This window comes from Callospermophilus lateralis, unplaced genomic scaffold (genome assembly GCF_048772815.1).
Source record: "Callospermophilus lateralis isolate mCalLat2 unplaced genomic scaffold, mCalLat2.hap1 Scaffold_137, whole genome shotgun sequence".
In the NCBI taxonomy this organism is placed as follows: Eukaryota; Metazoa; Chordata; class Mammalia; order Rodentia; family Sciuridae; genus Callospermophilus; species Callospermophilus lateralis.
The window spans coordinates 820,609-841,863 of record NW_027512527.1 but is presented as its reverse complement, the minus strand read 5'-3'; the positions used below and the strand labels follow the sequence as shown (position 1 = coordinate 841,863).

Below are 21,255 nucleotides of genomic sequence, written 5' to 3'. Positions count from 1 at the left end.
TTCCCAGTGGCTCCAGAGGCTGGGGCAGGAGGATCTCTAGTTCAGAGCCAGCCTCAGCAACAGTTAAGATGCTAAGTAACTTATTGAGACTCTGCCTTAATGAAGTACAAAAAAGGGCTTTAGTCCTCAATACCAAAAAAAAAAAAGAAATTATGAAGTTTTCTGTCATTAATCAACATTCATTAAGGCCTCAGGCTGAAATCGTTTCAGAGGGACCCATATGATAGGGTCTCCTTTATGGAAAAAATCTTGATTTAGCTCATGGCACAAGCATTTCCTGAACAAAAAGCACATTAGAGAAACAGCTTACCCAAGTGTATGTTTGCATATTCAGCAGTGCAAGGGTGGTGATTGTCATCCAGCTGGAAAGTAAGACAAAGACCTGCTTTGTATTTTAGGTTGGGCACCTACACAGAAACTCCAGTTTAGTATGCAGAAGGGAAGAGGGAGAACAAGCCGGATCAGGAGGCGAAAACACCTCAGAAGTTCTGAATCAAGAGGAGGTATGGTTTTGTTTTTTTATTAGTAAAACAGAACTTCTTTTTGTCTAGCATCCAGTGATGTACATAGCTTTTCTCAAAGCCATGTAGATAGATATTGTTCCAAAGTACTGTTTCTTTCTTTCTTTTTTTTTTAAGAGAGAGAGAGAGAGAGAATTTTTTTTTTATATTTATTTTTTAGTTTTTGGCGGGCACAACATCTTTGTTTTTTGTATGTGGTGCTGAGGATCGAACCCGGGCGCATGCATGCCAGGCGAGTGTGCCACCGCTTGAACCACATCCCCAGCCCGAAAGTACTGTTTCTTAAAGAGCATTTTTTTTTAATGGTGCTCTTGTATTCTTTCCAACCCTGGATGCCGCTATGAATATATTTCAGTTATTGCTTCAGTAGTTTTCTCTGGGATGACCCAGGATCTGTGGCTTGCCATGACCTTAGTTATGTGTAGTGTATAAAAGTGGGGGTGTAAATTCATCACTCCCAATCTATGTGAAAGTGCTTGGACAACTTAAAAGTGCTGTTTAAATGTAAATCGTTTCTGTATAAAATTAGTTACCCTCTTCCTAGTTGACCCCAAGCATGTCAGCACCATTTTGAGGCCCTCCATAGCCTGTGGCCAACTAAATCTTTCTTAGCTTTGTTCCCATTCTACCTTTGCCCCCTGGGATGATTTCCACCGCTCCTTTGCCTCCATCCTCTTTTGCTGTCTACTTGTCACTGTTGGTGCAGCTTTCCTGAGGGATTGTGTCTGTGTTGCCTGTTTGGTTAGGTGTGTCGTGGGATCCTCGTGCCTTTTGTGTGAGATCTCACCTCCTGCCTGGCACTCGTGTCTCTCACCAGTGGAGCTCCAATTTGGCTGCTCGATATCCTGGAAATACGTCATCTCTGCTCACCTCTTCTGGGGCCCCACACTTCCAGCTCTGCCGATCTCTTAGCCTAGAACGTCTCCTTTCCTTCTCCCAGCTTGTTTGCTTTCTCTCCTGTGCTCAGAACTGAGCTGAGGTCCTATATTTTTGAAAATGCTCTTTCTACTAGTCATTGACATTAGTCTTTGCAATCATCCTTATTAAGTGTACTCTTCTTTGAGGACCTAATATTTTTCCAAGCTTTCTCATGAAACTCTTGTTTCCAAACCGTACTAGTTTTTGAGGGTCAGCAATATAGTGTATGTTTTTTCATAGAGGCTACCATAAAGCTGTGTCTTTATCTGTGTGTGTTTATGTATGTAAAGTTGCTCATTAAATTCTCATTTAAGGGCTGGGGTTGTGGCTCAGCGGTAGAGCACTCTCCTAGCAAGTGCGAGGCTCTGGGTTCGATCCTCAGCACCACATAAAAATAAATAAAATAAAGGTATTGTGTCCAACTATAACTTAAAAAATATTTTAAAAAATTTCTCATTTAACCTGACATACTGGTGGGTACCTATAGTTCCAGCTGTTGGGAGGCTGAGTGGGTAACTACTTGAGCCCAGGAGCTCTAGTGCCAGTTTAGGCAACACAGTACTACCACATTTCAAAATAAACACATAAAAAATGATTATGCTTGTTAATTTATTGCTCTTACCACAAGATCTATTTCCTTGTTGTTGATTACATACGTTGGAAGGCTTATGCCTTTGCATTTTTTTTTTAGTTGTAGTTGGACATAATCTTTATTTATTTTTATGTGGTGCTGAGGATTAAACCTGTTCCTCACACATGCGAGGCAGACGCCTTACCACCGAGCTACAGCCCCAACCATGCCTGTGCATTTTTAAAAAAGATTTTACTGAGGTATAATTCTCATAATGAATATTGTATAATTAAAGTATATAATTTGGTATGTGTATCATAAATGAAGTCATTATGCTATAAAATTTCCATTTTTAAAAAAATATTCTTAGCTGTAGATGGACATAATACCTTTATTTATGTGGTGCTGAGGATGAAACCCAGTGCCTCACGTATGCGAGGCAAACGCTCTACCACTGAGCTACAACCCAGGCCCTTCATTTTTTTTTTAAATAATCACTTCCTACCATCCCTGGCTGAACCCTCTGTACCCCACTTCTTGAGTAACTTCTTAAATACTTGCTGTCACAATGGATTAGTTTGCATTTTATAGTGTTGTGTGTCACTAGAATCACACAGTGTGTCCTGTTCTTAAAAATGTGGTTTATTTTATTTAATTTTGAAATAATTTCACATTGTTATTTGCATTTGTTCTCTTTCATTGTTGAATGCCTTTATTGTTTGTTCATCCTGTTGATGATGGAAGGATGTATAATATATTGTATATGTGTAAGTTTTCCTTTTTTCCTTGAGTTCATTCACTTGTTGTTTAAAATCAAAGCCTCTGAGTGGTGTTCACTGGTCATGATTCTGCCCAGAAGTTTTGGAAGTTGAGAAGATTGATTCCTATCACTAGAGATGAGAACCTGGCACTGGAATGAGAAGTCACCTTAATAAGGATCATTACAAGACTATCATATTTCTCATCTTTTCTGAGGGCCTGTGTCTTTCTAAGGCCATTCATTTCCCCATAAGTGCCTTCTCCCACACCAAAGTACCCTAATGAGATGGTACAGAAGCCCCACAATTTAACCACCTCCTTGAGTTGCATTTTTCTGTGAATATCTGTGTGTACAGGTGAATAAAATTCTGTCTTTATTTTCTTGGTAGTTGTCTTTTGCCAGAGTAATTGCAGACCCCCAGACCCTTACTGTAGAGCTCAAGTTTTGCTTCCCTCAAACTGGGCACTGTAGTCATTTGTGTTTTGGGCCATTGCAAGTGAAGCTGCAGCGAACACTTGTGTGCAAGTATTTGCATGGACTTACGCCTTTGTTTCCTTGAATAACTACGTAGGCGGGAGTGGTAGTAGGAGTTTCTTTCTAACTTGTAAGAAACTGCAGCATGGGTGAGTTTCTCAAGTGATTGTATGTTTTATGCTCCCATAGCAGTTTGTGAGAGTCCCAGTTTTCCATGTGCTTGCCAACTTTTGTTGGTCTGTAATGTGATCTATCCTGAATGCTTCTTGTGCATTTAAGAGAAATGCACTTTCTGCTGCTGTGGGTAACGTGTTTAGCAGCTCTCCTTCCATTCTGCTGGGTCCTTGTGCTCTCTCTGCTTCCTTGTTGATCCTGTGCTTAACTACCCATTATTGAAAGCAGGATCTTCAAGTCTCTAGTGATTATTGTAGAATTGTCAACTGTTCCCTCTAATTCTTCCAGTTTTTGCTTCAATATTTGGGGCTCTGCTGTTTGGTTTCTATCTGTGTGTAATTGTTATGTCTTCCTGATGGATGAACCCCTTCCTTGTTATAAATGTCTCTCTCTACTGACTTTTGCTTGAAAGTCTTTCTGGTCTTTTGTTGGAGTAGTCACTTCTGCTTCCTAGGTGCTGTGCATCCTCTGGGGCTTTCTATCCTTTACTTGCATTATCTGAATGTCTCTGTTGACAGGATATACTTGAATTTTGTTTTTAATCTAGCCTACCAAACTCTGCTTTTCCCCAAATTTCCTAATCCACTGACATTTGGTGTTTTTGATAGATGTGGATTTACATTTGCCACTTTGCATTTTGTTTTCTGTGTGTCTCCTATCTTTGCTTTTGTTCCAGTACTTCTTCTATACTGTTTTCTTTTGTATGAAATCAGCATTTTCTGGTGAACTGTTTTCATTTCTTTATTGTTTTTTCATTTTGTTGCTCTGGATTATTTCCTTAGTTATTGTTCTAGGGTGTACCATATGTGTCTTAACTTGATTAGAATCTATTTCATTCTTGGTCTTCATCAGCTTGGGTTACCATAACAACATACCATAGAATGGGCTTCAGCTATATAAATTTATATCTTAGTAGTAGAGGCTGGGAAACCTCAGGTGAAGGTGTTGCTGATTTGGTTCCTGGTGAGTGCTGTCTTCCTGGCTGGTGACCATTGCATCAACACTGTCTGCACATGGCAGACCATCTCTCTCCCTCCTTTTTAGTGTTGGGGGATGGAACCCATAGCCTCACACATGGTAAACGCACTCTGCCACTGAGCTACACCCTCAGTCCTCTTTCTTTGCTTCTTGTAAGAGCAGGGATCCCTTGGTAAAGGCCCCACCCTCACGACTCCCTGACCTCATAACCTGAACTCCCTAAGGCTCATCTTCAAATACTGTTGGACTAGGACTTTAACATACTCATTTTGGGAGGCCAATAATATTCAATTTATAAGAATCTATTTATTTATATATTTTTAATTGTAATATTTTGAAGTTCTTATTGTGCAGGTCTACATTTTTTTAGATTTATCTGTTTTTTAGGTTCTTGAATTATATATTTTTTGATGCTATTTCATATGATATTTTTAATATTAATTTTTGTTTATTGCTCATATGTAGAGATACCATTGAATTTTTATGAATTGATTTGATATGCTGCAACATAATATTTTGGTATTTGTATTTTATTATATTTCATAGTTTTGAGATTGTATCTCTTTGTATTGCCTAGGATGGCCTCAAACTTGCAATCCTCCCATCTCAGCCTCGATAGTAGCTGGGATTTTGGGTGTATGCTACCATGCCTGGCTGGTTGGTTGCTTTTTTGTAGACTCCCCTTAGATTTTCTCTATGGGTGCTCATGTCTTCTGAGAATAAGGAAAGGTTTACTACTTCTTTCCTGTTTCATTCCTTCGGTTTGTTTTTCTTATGTTTACTGGTGTTGATGAAAAGGGAGAGGTGAGATATACTTCTCTTGGTCTTGAAAGCACTGAGTTTGTCACCATTGTGTCCTTGTTAGATATTATTTCCTGGGCTGAGGAAGTTTCCTTGTGTTAGTTTGCTTAGAATTTTTATCAGGATGGATGTTGGACTTGATGAAATGCTTTTATGCATCTATGGAAATGATCATATAATGAATGGTCTTTCTGTTTTAGTTGATGTTAAACCTTTTATGATCAGTCCGTCTGATATTCTCGATTATAGGTGTTCTTAGTATACAGTAATTTTAATGAGCATGTTTTTTCCTCTCCCAACCAGTGAATGAGAGCTACAAGTCTGAATTTATAGAGCTAAAGAAGTGGCTGAAAAACAGGAAGTTTGAAGATAGGAACTTAACTCCTGCTCGTTTTCCAGGTAAGAGTTGTGCTTCAGCTCTGCTGACCTCTCTCAGATGGGAGTGGGTGGAGCGCTCTCTGACAGTACATCTGTTGCTGGGTGGTGGGCTTCTTGACTTGTCTACACTGTTTGTGCTTCACCTTGTTGTAAATATAAATGTACATGGTAGGTGAAGGGAAATGACAGAATGATGAAATCAAAAGGAAAAGGAGAATGAGAATATAAAAATAAGATGAAGTCTTGGACAGGGACATAAAAGACACATTACGATATGTTACACACCTGTGGGAGGGGAGCTACGAATTCAACTGAGCCAGATTCTCTGGTATTGACAGGACCAGTACCGTGACTCTGGGTCTCCTATGCACTAAATTTAGTTGTCTGTTCAGTGGAAGTGCAGGTGCCCTGGACCCCAACCTGCAGGGAATGCCTAGCTAGGCATCATAGGAAAGATACTGGGTGACCTGTGTGCTGGTCACCTTGCCTGTGGTGGTTTCCTGGGATTTTTCAAGCATGCAGGCTAATGGGATTGTCCCTGGCCCCAGTGAGTTGGCATAGTTTTCTGTAGGCGAGGGAGGGCCCTCAGTTCATATTGTCCCTCAGCTTGGTGTCAGGTGTGTAGTTCAGTGTCTTGGAGAAGGAGCTTATCAGTGCTACAGGCTGCACAGTCACCTGAGCTGAGGCATTTTAACCTCTGATATGGGAATTGAAGAGCTCATTGTAGAGGTTAGGTTGTAATTTTCTTCTGAAACATTCTGTCACAGAAGTTGGATAGCTTGCTATTAGTGCACACCTGCATACAAGGATACCCTGCTGTGCCCATGGGTGGGCTAGAAATAATGGTAGAATACACCAGGATGCCCTTCAAAGGGACTTGGGGTCTGCCACAGTACAGAGAAGGAGTTGTGTGATAGAAGGGCCCTGAAATTCTATATCACAGGGCAGGATACAGACATTTTACCTTATAGAAAATGTAAAAGTATATGTTACTGAATGCTTCCTCTGGCCATTAACATTATCATTCAGTTTTAATTTGACTTTGAGCAAAATGAGTTCCTCTGTGTCTCCCAAGATAGATGATTTCCATGTGTGCCTCTGGCCAAGTGAAATGATATGTTGTTCCCCAAGAATCAGCTACATGTGGTGAGTTTGGACTAAATTGCTTGATTTGAGTTAATAACAACAGAGAGGGGCTCCAAAACAGTGTACTCAGGAATGGCAGGCCATAATGAACTACTGGCATGTCCAGGGAGGCAGAGGAAGATAAGGGTTTTTAAAGGTGAATGAGAAGGTTTGGGTAAGATAAATGAACAATGTTTGTTGGCTGTAAGGATCAATAACAAGGGTGGCATCATTCCAAGGTTGAACAGACAATTGCTGGCAATTATCCTCACAGAAGTATTTTTGTTTTAGATTGTGGTTGTGGCAGAATCTTTTGTGACAGTTTTTATTGTCAGGCAATCAAGTGTGAGGACCCTTCCTTCACGGCACAAGTTAACTCCATTTTGGTTCTGACAACTTTGACCTAGTTGTTTTGTATCAGGGTTTCTGCTAGCTCTAACAGAATGTTTAATTTTCTGTTTTGGGGAGTCAAAGAATGATCTGTGAAAGCCACATTATCAGATTGATTTTAATATCATAAGGAGTTCATGATGTTTTCTAGAACAGCTTCCTGACCTCCTCTCCCTTGGGAGTGGAGGGCTAAGGACACCCATCTTCAGCTTTTTGTAATTTTGGAGCTCATTCACATTTTTCTTTCAAAATGGGCTCTCTAGGACCTTGAAGATACAGTTGAAGATATTCACCTCTTTTCCATGTTTGCTTTCCTAGGTACAGGAAGAGGGCTAATGAGCAGAACACCCCTGCGGGTGAGAACTTCTCTTTTGTCCTTGAAACCTAACACAGATTTTGGTGCTTTGTTTTTGTGGTTCAAATCAAGTGAATCAAAAGTACTTTACTTATAACTATTTCTCTTACGGTTCCGTCAAGTAGGGTTAAGTTTGCTTCATATAAAAGACAAAACCGAGTGTCTCAGTGCTTAAAAACAGTGCAGAAGTGTATTTTGCTGTCATTTAATAAAGCCTAGAGGGGCCAGACCTGTGGCCTTCAGAGGCTCAGATTCCTTCTAGCTCTCTGTCCCTCCCTAAGCCTGTCTAGGCTCCTGGAGCAAAAGGAGGGAGCAAGGGGGAAAGGCAGTGCAGGGACCCTCCCTGGAAGGATGTTCCCAGTTCCGCCCCCATTGGCCAGTGTTCTGTTGTCCTGGCGGCTACTTGGGAGGGAAAAACCTGCTGCCTTTTCTTTGGCCCCTTGCTCTTTAAATGGGACTTTGTTAGGAGAAGAAAGAGAGAAGTCATTTTGGTGTAGGCCTCTTCCTAACGCTTCACCACATCAAGGTTTAAAAATCAGGTCATATTGTAGATGCGTGAGGGGTGCTGTTCGTGGTACGGGAGGAGAGCCTGAGCAAGTTGGGGACAAGGCCTGATCCAGGGGTTGCTGCCAACTCTGGGATTGGCAATGAAATTCCAGTCCTTCCTGCTTCTGTTTCCTTACCTGGTAAATAAGGAGATGATCTTTAGGTCCCTTTTAGTTTTTCTCTGTGGTATTTTAGAGCATTATGTGATGCATACTTTTCTTTAAAGTTAGAAATTAATTGCTTCCTTTACCTTAAGTTTATCTAAACTTTTTTTTTTTTTTGGTGTTGTGTATTTTTATATGCAAAGCCTCCCTCAACCCCTGAGCTACACCTTCCGACCCTAAATTTATTTTTAATTCCTTTATTTAATTTGTTTTAAACTCAGCTAAGAAAATGATACCTTTTGATGTTGTATTCTATTGTGCTGCTTTTATATTTTTATTAGTTTTCAATTTTAATGATGGTAAGATACATAAAACTTAGTTTGCCATTTGGACCATTTTTTCATGTACAGTTCAGTAGTGTTAAGTATATTCACATTGTTGTGCAATATTTTGTATATTTTCAGAAAGGCATAATAAGTCAATTATGCCTTGACTTATTTGAAGCAGAATTTGAGTAGAAGAAATAGACCTCTCATATATATAGCAGTATCTATAAGTAGTTTTTGTTGAAATTATTAAACGATAATTGGTAGTTGCTTCACTTGTACTTTCAACTGTGACTTCTTAATTAAACTTTTTGAAAGTAGAGACATTTTACATGTAATGAAATGCACAGATCTTAACTGTATAGCCTGGAGAATTTATTTGTTAAAGAGATATTTACCAATCAAGTTATAGGATGTTTTATTTATTTATTTTTTTAAAGTAGAAGATCATGGGATGTCTACACTGATCACCTGCTTTATAGATTCAGAAACCATAAATTGAACCTCAAAGAGCTTTGAGATAATTTGTTGACTGGTTAAATTACTGATGCTGGTTAAAATGAAGGCAGGTTCTTCTATCTGCTTCTTAGTGCTCTATTTGGTGATCATTACTGGTTCCATAATGTTGTACACTACCAGTGTCTCCAGTGTCCAGTGCCTGTTTGTTACTTTTTGTCATAGTTTTTTCCTCTCCGTGGTTGTATCTTAGTAAGAGAAACGAAAATGTACACTTTTGCAAGTGGTAGAATGAGAATCTGTGTGCTGGGCTGCCCTCTCTGGCACAGATCTCAGAGATCAGGCCATTGCCTGCTCACTTGGATTTCACTGGATAGTTTTTTTTTTTTTTAAGAGAAAGGGGTCTCATTATGTTGCACAGGCTGGTGCCAGACTCCTGGGCTCAGTTGATCCTTCTGTCTCTGCCTCCTGAATAGTTGAAACTAAGCAGCATGCTGCTGTGCCAGGCTTTGTTGGATGAAACTTTTTTGAGTGGTTTGTGCCTGTGCCCCCAGGTATCACTGGTTCCTCAGATAAGAAATTAGAAGAACTATATGGTTTCAAGTGTTTCCATGTTTCCTTCCTGTGCTGGTTTGACAGGTGGGAGTCATTCCCATTCTGAACCTTTAATTCTGTGTGTTTGTTGAACCTAGAGTTGGAGAGAACTCATCTGCTGACTCAGGGAATTGGGAGTGAGCCTACTGTTGGGCTCATGTGGCAAGTAGTAGGGACTTTTGGGTAGATGATTGCGGGATCAGTGACTTCACAATATGTAAGTCCATCCCAAAATGCTGGCGTCCTAAACTTTACTTTTTTTTGGCAAGGAGGGACAGATGATTATTTCGTTGCCTGAGAGTTGCCTGCTCACCACGGAAACAGTGATTCGAAGCTACTTAGGGGTGTACATTACTAAGTAAGTGGCCACATCATGTTAATCTGGTGCCAGTGTTTCTCCTGAATGCCTTTGTCATGGCAAATGTGTTATCCAAGGCACAATTCAGTAGAATCCAGATGCTTGTCTAGTAGATAAATACCTGAACTCAATTGAATGCAAATTGAAAGGTATATTCTGTCCTAGAAGTTTATTCTTCATGCACATAAACTGCATTTTGAAGTCTTTAATAGACTGCAGGGGACACAGGTGTGAGTCCTGACCCATCACCTAACTAGAAAGTGGAGGTTAAGTGGGACCATATATGTAAATCACAGCCAAGTGCCTTAATAGGTAGCAGTTGTTCCCTTGGTCATAGTAGGTATCCATGGGGGTTAGTTAACCCTTTTTTTAGTTTAACCCTTATTTTTATGTGCTTGAATTCTTCCTCAACTATGAAGAGCTTTAATATTTTGAAAGAATTAATTCTCTTTAGGTAGAGAGAGGAGGTGAAGTGGGAGTTAAGAAAGCTGAGAGTATTTTTGGCTTATTTCTGGTGGGCAATGGTTTGGGTGCACCTCAGCGGAAGGAGTTTCTACATTATGGGGTTGAAAGGTTGTGCTGTTGCTTAATCCCAAGGACAGCTCTGGGCACCCGCCCTTGCATCTTTGTATTGGCTGATTGGGGGCAAGGTTGCCCTTAGGGTTAACCTTTTCTCATTCATTCTTTAGTTTTTGGTGGAATGCATCTCAGTATAAGAATCTGGATATTTGGATATTAAAAGATTAATGATAACTTTTTCTAAACACATTCATGCCACATGAGATACTTTATCAGTAATTATTTAACCAAAATTATGTAATTTCTAACAGAGCACGTAAGTTTAGTGAGTGTATTATGATTTCACTCAGGTTCCTGTCCGGGTTAGTACCGTCCTGTAGAATGTTGGGCAATGACAGAGGTGTTTTATTTTGCATTGTCTAAAATGGTAGCCACTGGCAGAAATGGCTTTTGAGTACTTGAAATGTGACTTACCATACTAAGGAACTGACTTTTAAATATTAATTTAATTCTAAATAAACAGCTACATATACTTAGTGGTCCGTATATTGGATGGTATACGTCTAGGTTTTTTTCCCACCAATTTTTTTCCCCACTGTATTTTATACCCTTATCCAGGTGAAACCAATGGCTTATGGCAAAACCTTTCAAACAGGAGAACAAAGTTGAAAGCAAAGAGGTGTTTTATTGATTTTTGTTTTCAAAAACATGTAAAAAATCTTGTAAACAGTCCTGGAATCTGTAGAGTCAGCTTTTCTGACACATAAATGTGGCTTTTTGAGGTCCCTGATCGGGATGTGCTTTGGAGAAGAGCCTTAAGGAAGGAGACAGTTCTCTTGGTATGTTAAGTCAATGTAGGGTGTGTTGACCGTTTGAGCAAAATTCTTCCTGCAGCAAACCAAAGTACTTAGCTTATTCCATATTTCAAGTCAGAGTAACTCCTTCAATCTGACCTTAATTTTTCAAGGTGGAAGCCTCGTCCATCTCCTCTGCTGGCTCTGTGCACCTTTTTAGTGTCAGAAAGGCATGCTGGGGACCGGTCTCTCTGGAAGCCTTACTTGCAGATTTTACCCAAGACCTACACCTGCCCTGTTTGTTTGGAGCCAGAAGTGGTGAATCTTCTACCCAATGTGTTAAAAGCAAAGACTGGAGAGCAGCGAGCCCATGTGCAGAAGCTTTTCACCTCTTCCAGAGACTTTTTCTCTTCCCTGCAGCCTCTGTTTGCAGAGCCCATTGACAGCATCTTCAGCTACAGCGCCCTCCTGTGGGCCTGGTGCACTGTCAACACCAGAGCTGTGTACCTGAGGCCTAGGAAGCAGGAATGCCTTTCCGCAGAGCCGGATACCTGTGTGCTTGCTCCATACCTGGATTTGTTGAATCACAGCCCTCATGTCCAGGTGAGAAGCTGATGTGGTGACACATGTTCTGTTTTGATAGAAAGATTTCAATGTGTAGAATCTGTGACTTTGAATAGTGAGTGAGACCAATGGGGAAAGTGTAGCTGACTTCGGGTAAATCAATGGGACCCATCTGTCTTTCGTGCATTCTGGGTTTTTCTTTTTGACTCCATTGTCCTTCTGGAATGCTTTTTCTTTGCCCCATTTCTCCGTTTTGCTGTCCAGGCCTCAGGAGCCCCGGGCTCCATCCTCTAGGCTACCTTTACCAGCAGCTTGAGTCCTCCTTCCTTCATGCTCCTTCTAGACTGGGGCCAAGGTCTAGCTTCTTTCCTGTCCCATCCCTTTTGCACTTGGTGGCATGGCTGTCAGAGCATTAACCTTTGCTCTGATCACTGAGGGATTCCTCCTTCCTGAATTAAGCAGCAAAATCTTTGTGGATGGGGACTTTTTGTTCTCTTTGGAACCCCAGGGCTTAGAGCAGAGTTTGGCATATAATAGATGTTTGGTAAACTTTTATTAATTGGATGAATATTTGTGGGGAGAGGAGTCAGGAAATCATGAAGAATCCTGCTTTGGGAGATAGCCACAGAGTTACAGATACCCTCTTTCCCTGCCCTTTCTTTTGGTGGCAGGTATGGAAGATGGGTGTGTCTGCAGGGTAAATGGGTATGCTGAGGTAAAGGGCTGACTTTCAGGGTGGAGAGGAGTTCCCATCAGTGGGCTTGTCTGTGGGTGAGGGGTGCACGAGGGATGCGCTGTGCAGGCGAATGGCTGGCTCTGCTTGTGCTCTTCCCTTTATGTGACATGTGCCACGAGAACATCAGAGGTGTCAGTGAGAGGAGATTGGGGAGGCCTGCTGTGCTTGCTTAGGCCCAGGACAATGCCTGACCTGTCCAGTTATTCCTGCTACAGAAAGATGCCTTTTCCACAGTGTGACCCACAGAGGTCAGGGGTCAGAGGGGTGATTCTGTTGATACATACGAATAATGCCAGGGTGTGCAGTGCCGTAGGATGCAGTGATTTTTATAGACTACTGTAGGAAGATCACGAACTGCGGCCTGTGGGTGTGTGGCCTGGGTTCCTGAGCTTCTAAGAATGGTTAGTACAGTCTTAAAAAATTACCAAAAAATAACTTATGACAGAGGCCACAGCTCAGCTTTTTAGTTTTATATTTAAAATAATCTCTAACAAATTTCCATTCTAGGTAAAAGCAGCATTTAATGAGAAGACTCGTTGTTATGAAATTAGAACAGCTTCTGGTTGTAGAAAGCACGAGGAGGTATTCATCTGCTATGGTCCACATGACAACCAGCGGCTGCTGCTGGAGTATGGCTTTGTTTCCCCCTGCAATCCTCATGCTTGTGTTTATGTCTCAAGAGGTTGGAATCAATTTTGCTTTTCTTATTAAGACAATTTTTTGTCCCACTTGGATATGTTGTTATTTTGAATTTTATTAAAAATAGTAAAACCTTGAAACATACCTATACATCATTTACTTCATCCTAGATAGAGCTAGCCTTATTGTTTCTAACTATGCAGTTTCAATATTGAACTCAAAACAGCAAAGCTTTAGTTGATAAAGTGGATAAGAAGAACTGAGCAGAGTTTTATTGCACTAGATCAGAGGCCTATACTGGAAGAAACCTAGACCTACACTGTCCATACAGTGACCATTGGGTGCATGGAGCTGTTTCAATTTAAATTGCTTACAATTAAATTAATATTTAAAATTCATTCCTTAGTAAGGCAAGTCACATCTCAAGTGGTTGAAAGCCATTTCTGACTAGTGGCCACCATATTGGACAATGCAAAAGGAAAGGAAGATTGCTAAGGAGATAAGTATAGTATTATTAGATCTAAGGAAATGGAAATATTTGTACTGAAGCCTTGTTACTGAAGATAGGATTAGAAAGCAGGGAATGAAAATGTTAAGACATCTTTAAGACACAGTGCTAATCAAAGAGGTAAGTGTAATATGTAATCCTATGTTTGGAGATTAATGCCATGGTTTAAAAAAAATTGATTTTGCTTGTGTTCTTTTGTGGTCTGCTAACTAGCCATGTCATTGATGATAATATTTTAAAATAATAATTTAGTCATTAAATTTATGATGTGAAAATTCTAAATTTAGTATTAGAAATAGTACATAGAAGGCTGATTTTTGTTTTTCTTCTGAAGTAGTAGAGGTGGTTTGGAGGTCATGAAGAAATGTCTAGAGATTTCCCCAGTGTATAATTTGAAGTGGTCATGTGTAAGTTGAAAGGGACATAGAAATGGTCAAGGTTATATATTCATCCTTTACACAGACTAATAATAGTCCTCAAAATATAAATAAAACGACTAAAATTGGGCCTTACAGAGTCTCTTGGAAAACTTGCTTTGAGATTGGCTCATGCTTCAGAATTCTGATAACTTTAATATTGATGGTTATGAAATGATAGTTGTCAAATAAATTAATTTGAAGAAAAATCACCCTTTTGTTAAAAAATAAAGAAGGGGCTTTGGGTACAGTCCAGTAGTAGAGCACTTGCCTAATATGTGCTAGGCCCTACCACCATTGAAAGAAAAAACCCTTCTTACCCTGTCCTATTCTCCAAATAACTGTCAATTTTTACATATTTGCATTTTTTTTTGTAATCGCAACTAGTCATTATTATGCTATTTGAATTCTGCCTTTTAAAAACTCTTGTTACAAGACTTCTCTCATGTTTTTACAAGCCTGTGTTTTGTTGGTTGTGGTTTTCCAAGTTATTATCATGCCTTAATGACCTGGTTTTGTTCATTGATTGACTTAATGGGAACATGAACTCAGCTTGTGGGTGTTCTGTCCTGAGGCCTTGGAATTCTTAGTTTTTCAGGGACTAAATAATGATCTCAGTGAATTGGACTTGAAGAGTAGATTTCCTTCGTGTGAGTTAGGAAAAACTGTTTATACTTGATCCTAATGGGAAGGAAAGTAAGTGCAGATGGAGAGGGAAGATAACTTTTGTGTGAATTATACCCTAAATCTCTGTATGAATTTTTTTTTAATGCAGATACACTTGTTAAATATCTTCCATCAACTGATAAACAGATGAACAAAAAGATTTCCATTCTAAAAGATCATGGCTTTATAGAGTAAGTGTTTCCCTTTCCCTTTTGAAATTACTCTTTTAGGAAGTTTTCATGAAAAAATTGAGGGCTGGATTTTCCATGAGACACCTCCTAACTCCATCAGCTCACTGGTAGGTGTTAGTTGAGCACTTACTGTGTGCAGAAAAGTGGTGCTCACTGTTGTGGAGGAGAGGACACAGGACTAAGACACTTTAAAGAAACTTATTTGAGGGGCTGGGATTGTGGCTCAGTGGTAGAGCGTTCGTCTAGCATGTGAGCGGCTCTGGGTTCGATCCTCAGCACCACGAAAAAATAATAAAATAAAGGTATTTCATCCAACTACAACTAAAAAGAAAAGAATAAAAAAAATAAAAAACAAACTTGAACTATTCAATACTGTATTAAAAGAGAATCCCCTGCCTTTGCCATGTGGCAAGGTGGGATGGCCTTCAGGAAAACCAGTCACCAGCATCATGGTACAGGCTCTGGGGAAGGGGTGGTTGGTGGTTCCACACTACACGGGTAGATAGGCCTTTGGGTTTTCCCTTCCAAATTTTCTTTGAGGATAAAATTAAGATTTAAAATTAAGAGAGCTCTCACATAGCAATTGAGTGAGAGCTGTCTGGCTGTGGTAGCATCCAGATTCTTCCATCATTCATCACTATGAACTTTGTCTTGTGCCCCTTTGCTGTGTATCTCTTAACCAAGTTTTGCTTCTTACTAAAATTGATTGGAAGATAGATTTTTATTCTCTTTCTCTTTTTTTGTACCAGGGATTAAACCCAGGGGTGCTTAACCACTGAGCCACATCGCTAGACCTTTTATTTTTTATTTTGAAACAAGGTCTCACTAAGTTGCTTACGGCTTGGCTAAATTGCTCAGACTAGCCACAAACTTTAGATCCTCCTGACTCAACCTCCTGAGCTGCTAGGAATACAGATGAGCGCCACCACACCCGGCAGCTTTTTATTCTTTAAAAAAATTTAAAAAGAGAATTTTCTGTTTCTTAGACTTTATTCTTAAGTATTATTAAGTATTTATTCTTAAGTATTGTTTTGACCAACATCATAGAGGTAACAATGTTCTGTGACCTCATTTTAAAAAAGTTTGGCTTAACAAACATTTGTCATGGTGTCATGAAATACTGAAATGACAGAAATATCTTTGTTTTTCTACTTTTAGAAATTTGACATTTGGATGGGATGGGCCGTCTTGGAGGTTACTCACAGCTCTTAAGTTGTTATGTCTGGAAGCTGAAAAATTGTAAGTTCCACGTGTATTGGTCTGAATTTGTAGCCACAACCTAGACACAATTTGGGGGGGGGGGGTTTGGCTTTTATTTAAATAGCCAAACAGAGAAAAAAGAAAGGCCATTCTGTATGTAACTGACTCATCCAGGGCGTGTTTTACTGTTTCAACCATTTCTGGCATTCTGGTTTTAGAGTCATAATCACGTACATGGCTCTGGAAGTTTTTATTCTCAACTCTTGGGTTTCTCTGCTGGTGACCCGATGGCTTTTGTGAGCAGTGTCACCATTCAGCATCAAGACTCAGAGTAGTTCTGCTTTTCCTGGGAGCAGCAGAGCTCCTCACACAACCCTGCCTGTCAGTTGCCAGGGCAGACCCAGAAGCTGTGTTAAGAGCCCTAGAGTTTTCAATGGGGAGACAGGAGGAGGAGCCCCGGCAGGCTCCCTCGCATTCCTGTGAAGCTGTCAGTGCCACTCACAGCAGCCGCCTGTCAGCACCTTTGGGCGTGCTCTGCCCAGCACAGGGCTGCTGCAGCCTGGGGCCTCCTCAGGGAAGCAGCCTTCATCTTGCTGCTGTCCAGCATGGAGGGAGGACTTCTTGAAGACGGTGAGGCCTGAGGAGTAAATGAATAATGCTTAGAAATTGCTCTTAGCACGGTGCTGGATGTAGTTGGTGCTCACTCAGTGCTGCCTGCTGTGCATGATGCTGCCTTCTTCTCTTCCTTTAGGAACTTGGGAAATAGATGATCTCAACCATGGGCAGCACAGATTTGCACTGTGCGGGTCCTTATACATGGATTTTTTTGGAAATTTGCAGTAATTTGAAAAATCTTAGCTATGTCATGAAAACATCAAATATGTATAGATAATAGTCTATTTTATCATTTGCCACCATAAATATACAGAAAGTTAAATTTTATCAAAATTTATGCACAAACACATCAGAAAGATGCAGTTTTAAATCGTTAACTGCATAAAAATTCAGTGAGTGAATGTTGTGTTACTGTAATACTTTTGTACCCCTCCTGTTGATGTTTGGTGTTTAGAATGTCTGCTTAAAACTCTGCTGATCATCTCTGCCTGAGCATTTGTTTCTGCAGTAAGTTATATATCACAGTAAAAGCCATTTCTCGCAGCCTATGTGTGTTTTTCGCCATGTATGATACACACAGCACACAACATATGTATTAATCGACTATATTATTGTTAAGGCTTCCAGTCACCAGCAGGCTAGTAATAGTTGAATTTTGGGGGAGTCAGCAGTTATCTGTGGCTGGGACAGTGGCACCTGTAATCCCAGCAACTTGGGAGATTGGGTCAGGAGGATCAAAAGTTTGAAGCCAGCCTCAACAACTTAGTGAGGCTCTAAGCAACTTAAAGAGACCCTGTCTCAAAAATAAAAAGGGCTGGGGATACAGTTCAGTGGTTAAATGCCCCTGGGTTCAATCCCATATATATGTGGATTTTTAATTGTGTGTCAGCACTGCCAGCTCCTGGGTTGTTCAAGGGTCAGCTGTAGGTGTTTTCACTCTCAGCAGATGGTGTGTTCTGTTACTGATATGTTTGTTTCTTTTCATTATAAAAGAAAGCTTGGGAATATTTGTGGTCCTCCCAAATGTACAAACATCCTGATTCATTCCTGACTGTACTCTATTTTTCCTCTTTGTTTTTTCCTTTGACTTGTTCTTCCCATTCGTTTGTTTTACATTTATTTTGTTTTGTGCAGACCCATTCAAGTGTTTTTAAATCTTTCTCAGAACAAGCCAGATATGAGAGCTTTTCAGGCACTTCAGCCTAAAGTTAAAGCAACTGGACATTTTCCAGAGGTCATCCTTAGGCCTCTTTTCTTCCCTCAGAGTCACTTCTGTGTCGGGTGCAGGAAAAGCAGGTGGTGGGCTTCTGCCTACTGGGGGTTTGTGAGCTGGTCGCCTCCCACCCTCTTGTTCTGTCCGGCCAAGGTCTGCAGCTTTCCCAGTTCTCACTTTCCTTGGGTTAGGTAATTGTGAAGATTACATTAGATAGTGGTCATGCATGGGACACTGTCCAGGCACATGGTAATTTTCTGCTTTCTGTCACAAGCACTCTCTGTTCCTGAGGTGCAGCTTTGTCTCTGACTCTGCAGACGTCACGACTCTTCCCTGTGGGGTCTTGTTGCTGTTCTGAGTTTCTAGCTGGCTATGTCTACGTCCACTTGCACGTTGTGCGCTTTTACCTTCTCTTGTCAACCGATTCTCCAGAATCTCTGCTTCCCAGTCAGCCCCTCCATCCCCTCTCTCGCTGATGGTGCTCCTTCCTCACGTGTGGCCTTGGCTCTGCCCCCTTCCGGCTCAGTGTGCTTCCCTAGCTCACCTACACTCTTCTGCCTTCAGAAAGTCAGCCCCACCTCCCCACCGAGCTCCACTCCTTCAGACCTGCAGAGTGTCTAAGCAGAGTGGCTTTCACGTAAAGAAAGCTGTGGCTGTACCTGTTGAGCATTTTGCTTTGTGAAGTGCGTTCCAAGTTGTCACCCAGCAAGAAAGACTGTCACTTGAAGAGTAGGACGACTCCAGTGCCTTAGCTCCCAAGTCCTCTGGCCTTTCTGCTGTGGACCTGGCTCCCTGTCCCGTCTCTGCCTTCCTCCTCTGTTGCCTGCTTTATTCCCTTGGCTGGTGGGCACGACTCCACTTACTGTGTCCCAGACCCAGGGTTGTGATGATGGTAACATCTGCTCGTAGCCAGCAAGGAGCACCCAGTACCCCTGCCTTTTATTCTTGGCTGCTCCTTTTTTGTGCACCTTGTTGCTTCCACACCGGAACTACCCATGGTGTGAAGGTTTTAGGGAAGCTGCTTATAGAAGGAGTTTTATTATGCTCTGGAAGAATTGGAGGGGAGTTTGTTGTTTGCAGTGTGAAAGCTCTTTATTTCTCAAGAGCCTGCTGAAATTACTTTATTGAACATTTTGGTTCTAGTACGTGCTGGAAAAAAGTTCTTCTTGGAGAAGTAGTTTCAGATGCAAATGAGAAGACAAGTTTGGATGTAGCCCAGAAAATATGCCATCATCTCCTAGAGGAGAGTTCTGCTATGCTTCAGAGGGTATGTTTCTATAATATGACATCCTTTTCTTAAGCATTGTGACTGTGAAGTTATTTGTCTTATACATGTTATTAAAGACAGTAGATCTTTTTTTTAAAAAAAAATTATTTTTTAATTGGGGGTGGACACATATCTTTATTTCTTTTTTTTTTTTAATGTGGTGTTGAGGATCAAACCCAGTGCCTCATGTGTGCTAGGCTCTACCACTGAACTACAATCCCAGTCCAATAGTAGATCTTTTTAAGAGCACTTTTTAGTGTCTTAAATGTTGTAAATTCTGGGGCTGGGGTTATGGCTCAGCAGTAGAGCGCTAACCTTTTGCACATGCAAGGTCCTGGGTTTGATCCTCAGCACCGCATATAAATAAATAAAATAAAGATATTGTGTCCAACTACAACTAAAAAATAAGTATTTAAAAAAATGTTGTAAATGCTAGATTTTCCTGTTGATTTTGTACCTGTGCCTTTAAAATTTTCCTTTTTAATTGACAGATTAAACATTCATATATTTATGTTGTACTACATGATGTTTTAAGATATTCTTATATATATATATAAACATATACATATTGGAATGCCTTAATCAAGCTGTTTAACATATACATCACCTCATACTTTTTTTTTTGGTTGTGAGACTCTTTAAAATTTAATTTCTTAGCAATTTTCAAGGATGCATACTGTTAGTAACCGCAGTCAGCATGCTGTACAGTAGATCTCTGATCTTTGCTAGGTGATTTTGAAGGTCTCTGGAGCCTACTCTTGTTTAGCTCGGGTGTTGTATCCCTTGACCAGTGTCTCCCCCGTCCCTCACTTCTAGCATCTTCTGACACCATTCTGCTCTTTTTCTGTGTTCAACTTTTTTCTATCCACATATAAACAAGAACTTATAATTTTTGTCTTTCTATTCCTGGCTTATTTCATTTAACATAATGTCTTTCATTTAGTGTAATGTTTGTCTGCGTTGTCACAAATGACAGGATATCCACCTTTAAATTTTTTTTTTTAGTTATTGATAGTCCTTTATTTTCTTGCTTATTTACATGGGGAGCTGGGAATCAAACACAGTACCATGTGTCCAAGGCAGATGCTCTATTGCCGAGCTACAACTCCAGCCCCCAGGATACGCATCTTTTTTTAAGATTGAGTAGTATTCCATTTTGTACATACTCCATGTTTTCTTTATCCATTTGTCTGTAATGGGCACTCAGACGGATTCAGTGTCTATGCCTGTACATTTAAATAGGTAAAAATTGATCACATGATTTCTTACTAATAGGTTTTATTTTATGTTTTAACTTAGTATTTTAGGTAAATGAGAAATCAGCTCATTTATATGAAAATGTGAATGGGATTATAAAAAGCAATTTTAAGGAACCTTGAAGACATTATGCTAACTGAAAAGAGTCATACACAAAAGGATATATGTAGATTCTACTTCCATAAGGTATTCGGAACAGTCAAATCCAGAGTGACAGAGTAGAGTGCAGGTTACCAGGGCTTTTGGGAGTGAGGACTAGGATGCTAATGTGTGGTCACAGGATATGTCTGGGGTGGCAGAGAGTCGGAGGGGATAGTAGTGTTGGTTGTACAACACTGAGAATCACGCAGTGCCACTGAACTATACGCCTAAAAATGGATAAAGTGGCAAATTTTATGTTCTATTTTACTATAGTAAAAATAATTTAAAACTCACTTTCAGGTTTATCACATGAAGGATGAAAAGGTGTCTTTGGTAAGCCAGCTGACTTTGGTGGAAACACTGTGGCGGGAAGAGCTGATGGTCATCCAGGCCTCCGCTGAGACCCTCGCCAGCGTGCACACCACTTACCTGGCCTCCCCCAAACGCCTGGGGTCACCTCCTGTGGTGGGTGTGACTTAAGCATTTTTAAATTAAGTTGGATTAAACGGATTTTCTCTCAGCTGTTTACGGTCTCTGAGTGGTTTGTATTCTACCCATGCCCTTAGTCCTTCCCCTGTAAACACTGAGCTTTTAAGATCAGGTGTTCAGGTGTGTGGAGCACGTCTGCAGGGGCAGAAGAGTTCTGGGAACTGGGAGCTGTGAGTGAAGATACATCCGCCATCTGAGTGGCACCTTTCAT

At 40.5% G+C, this 21,255-nt stretch overlaps 1 protein-coding gene across 1 annotated transcript; it reads left to right on the top strand.

Moving 5' to 3' along the window:
- The first annotated feature begins 410 nt into the window (after window positions 1–410).
- Window positions 411–21,035, top strand: LOC143386517 (SET domain-containing protein 4-like). Its single transcript, XM_076841561.2, has 10 exons — window positions 411–503; window positions 5,501–5,596; window positions 7,409–7,446; window positions 9,741–9,829; window positions 11,316–11,745; window positions 12,950–13,124; window positions 14,781–14,862; window positions 16,021–16,101; window positions 19,034–19,157; window positions 20,856–21,035. The coding sequence occupies exons 1-10, from the start codon at window positions 431–433 to the stop codon at window positions 21,033–21,035; spliced, it is 1,368 nt and encodes a 455-aa protein (XP_076697676.2). The 5' UTR covers window positions 411–430.
- The last annotated feature ends 220 nt before the right edge of the window (window positions 21,036–21,255 follow it).

Excerpts from the sequence above, each read along its gene's own strand:
- LOC143386517 (XM_076841561.2), top strand. The coding sequence starts at position 431 with ATGCAGAAGGGAAGAGGGAGAACAAGCCGGATCAGGAGGCGAAAACAC. Across the intron at positions 504-5,500 it reads AAGTTCTGAATCAAGAGGAG|TGAATGAGAGCTACAAGTCT; the intron begins GTATGGTTTTGT and ends TCTCCCAACCAG. Across the intron at positions 16,102-19,033 it reads TGTCTGGAAGCTGAAAAATT|TACGTGCTGGAAAAAAGTTC; the intron begins GTAAGTTCCACG and ends TTTTGGTTCTAG.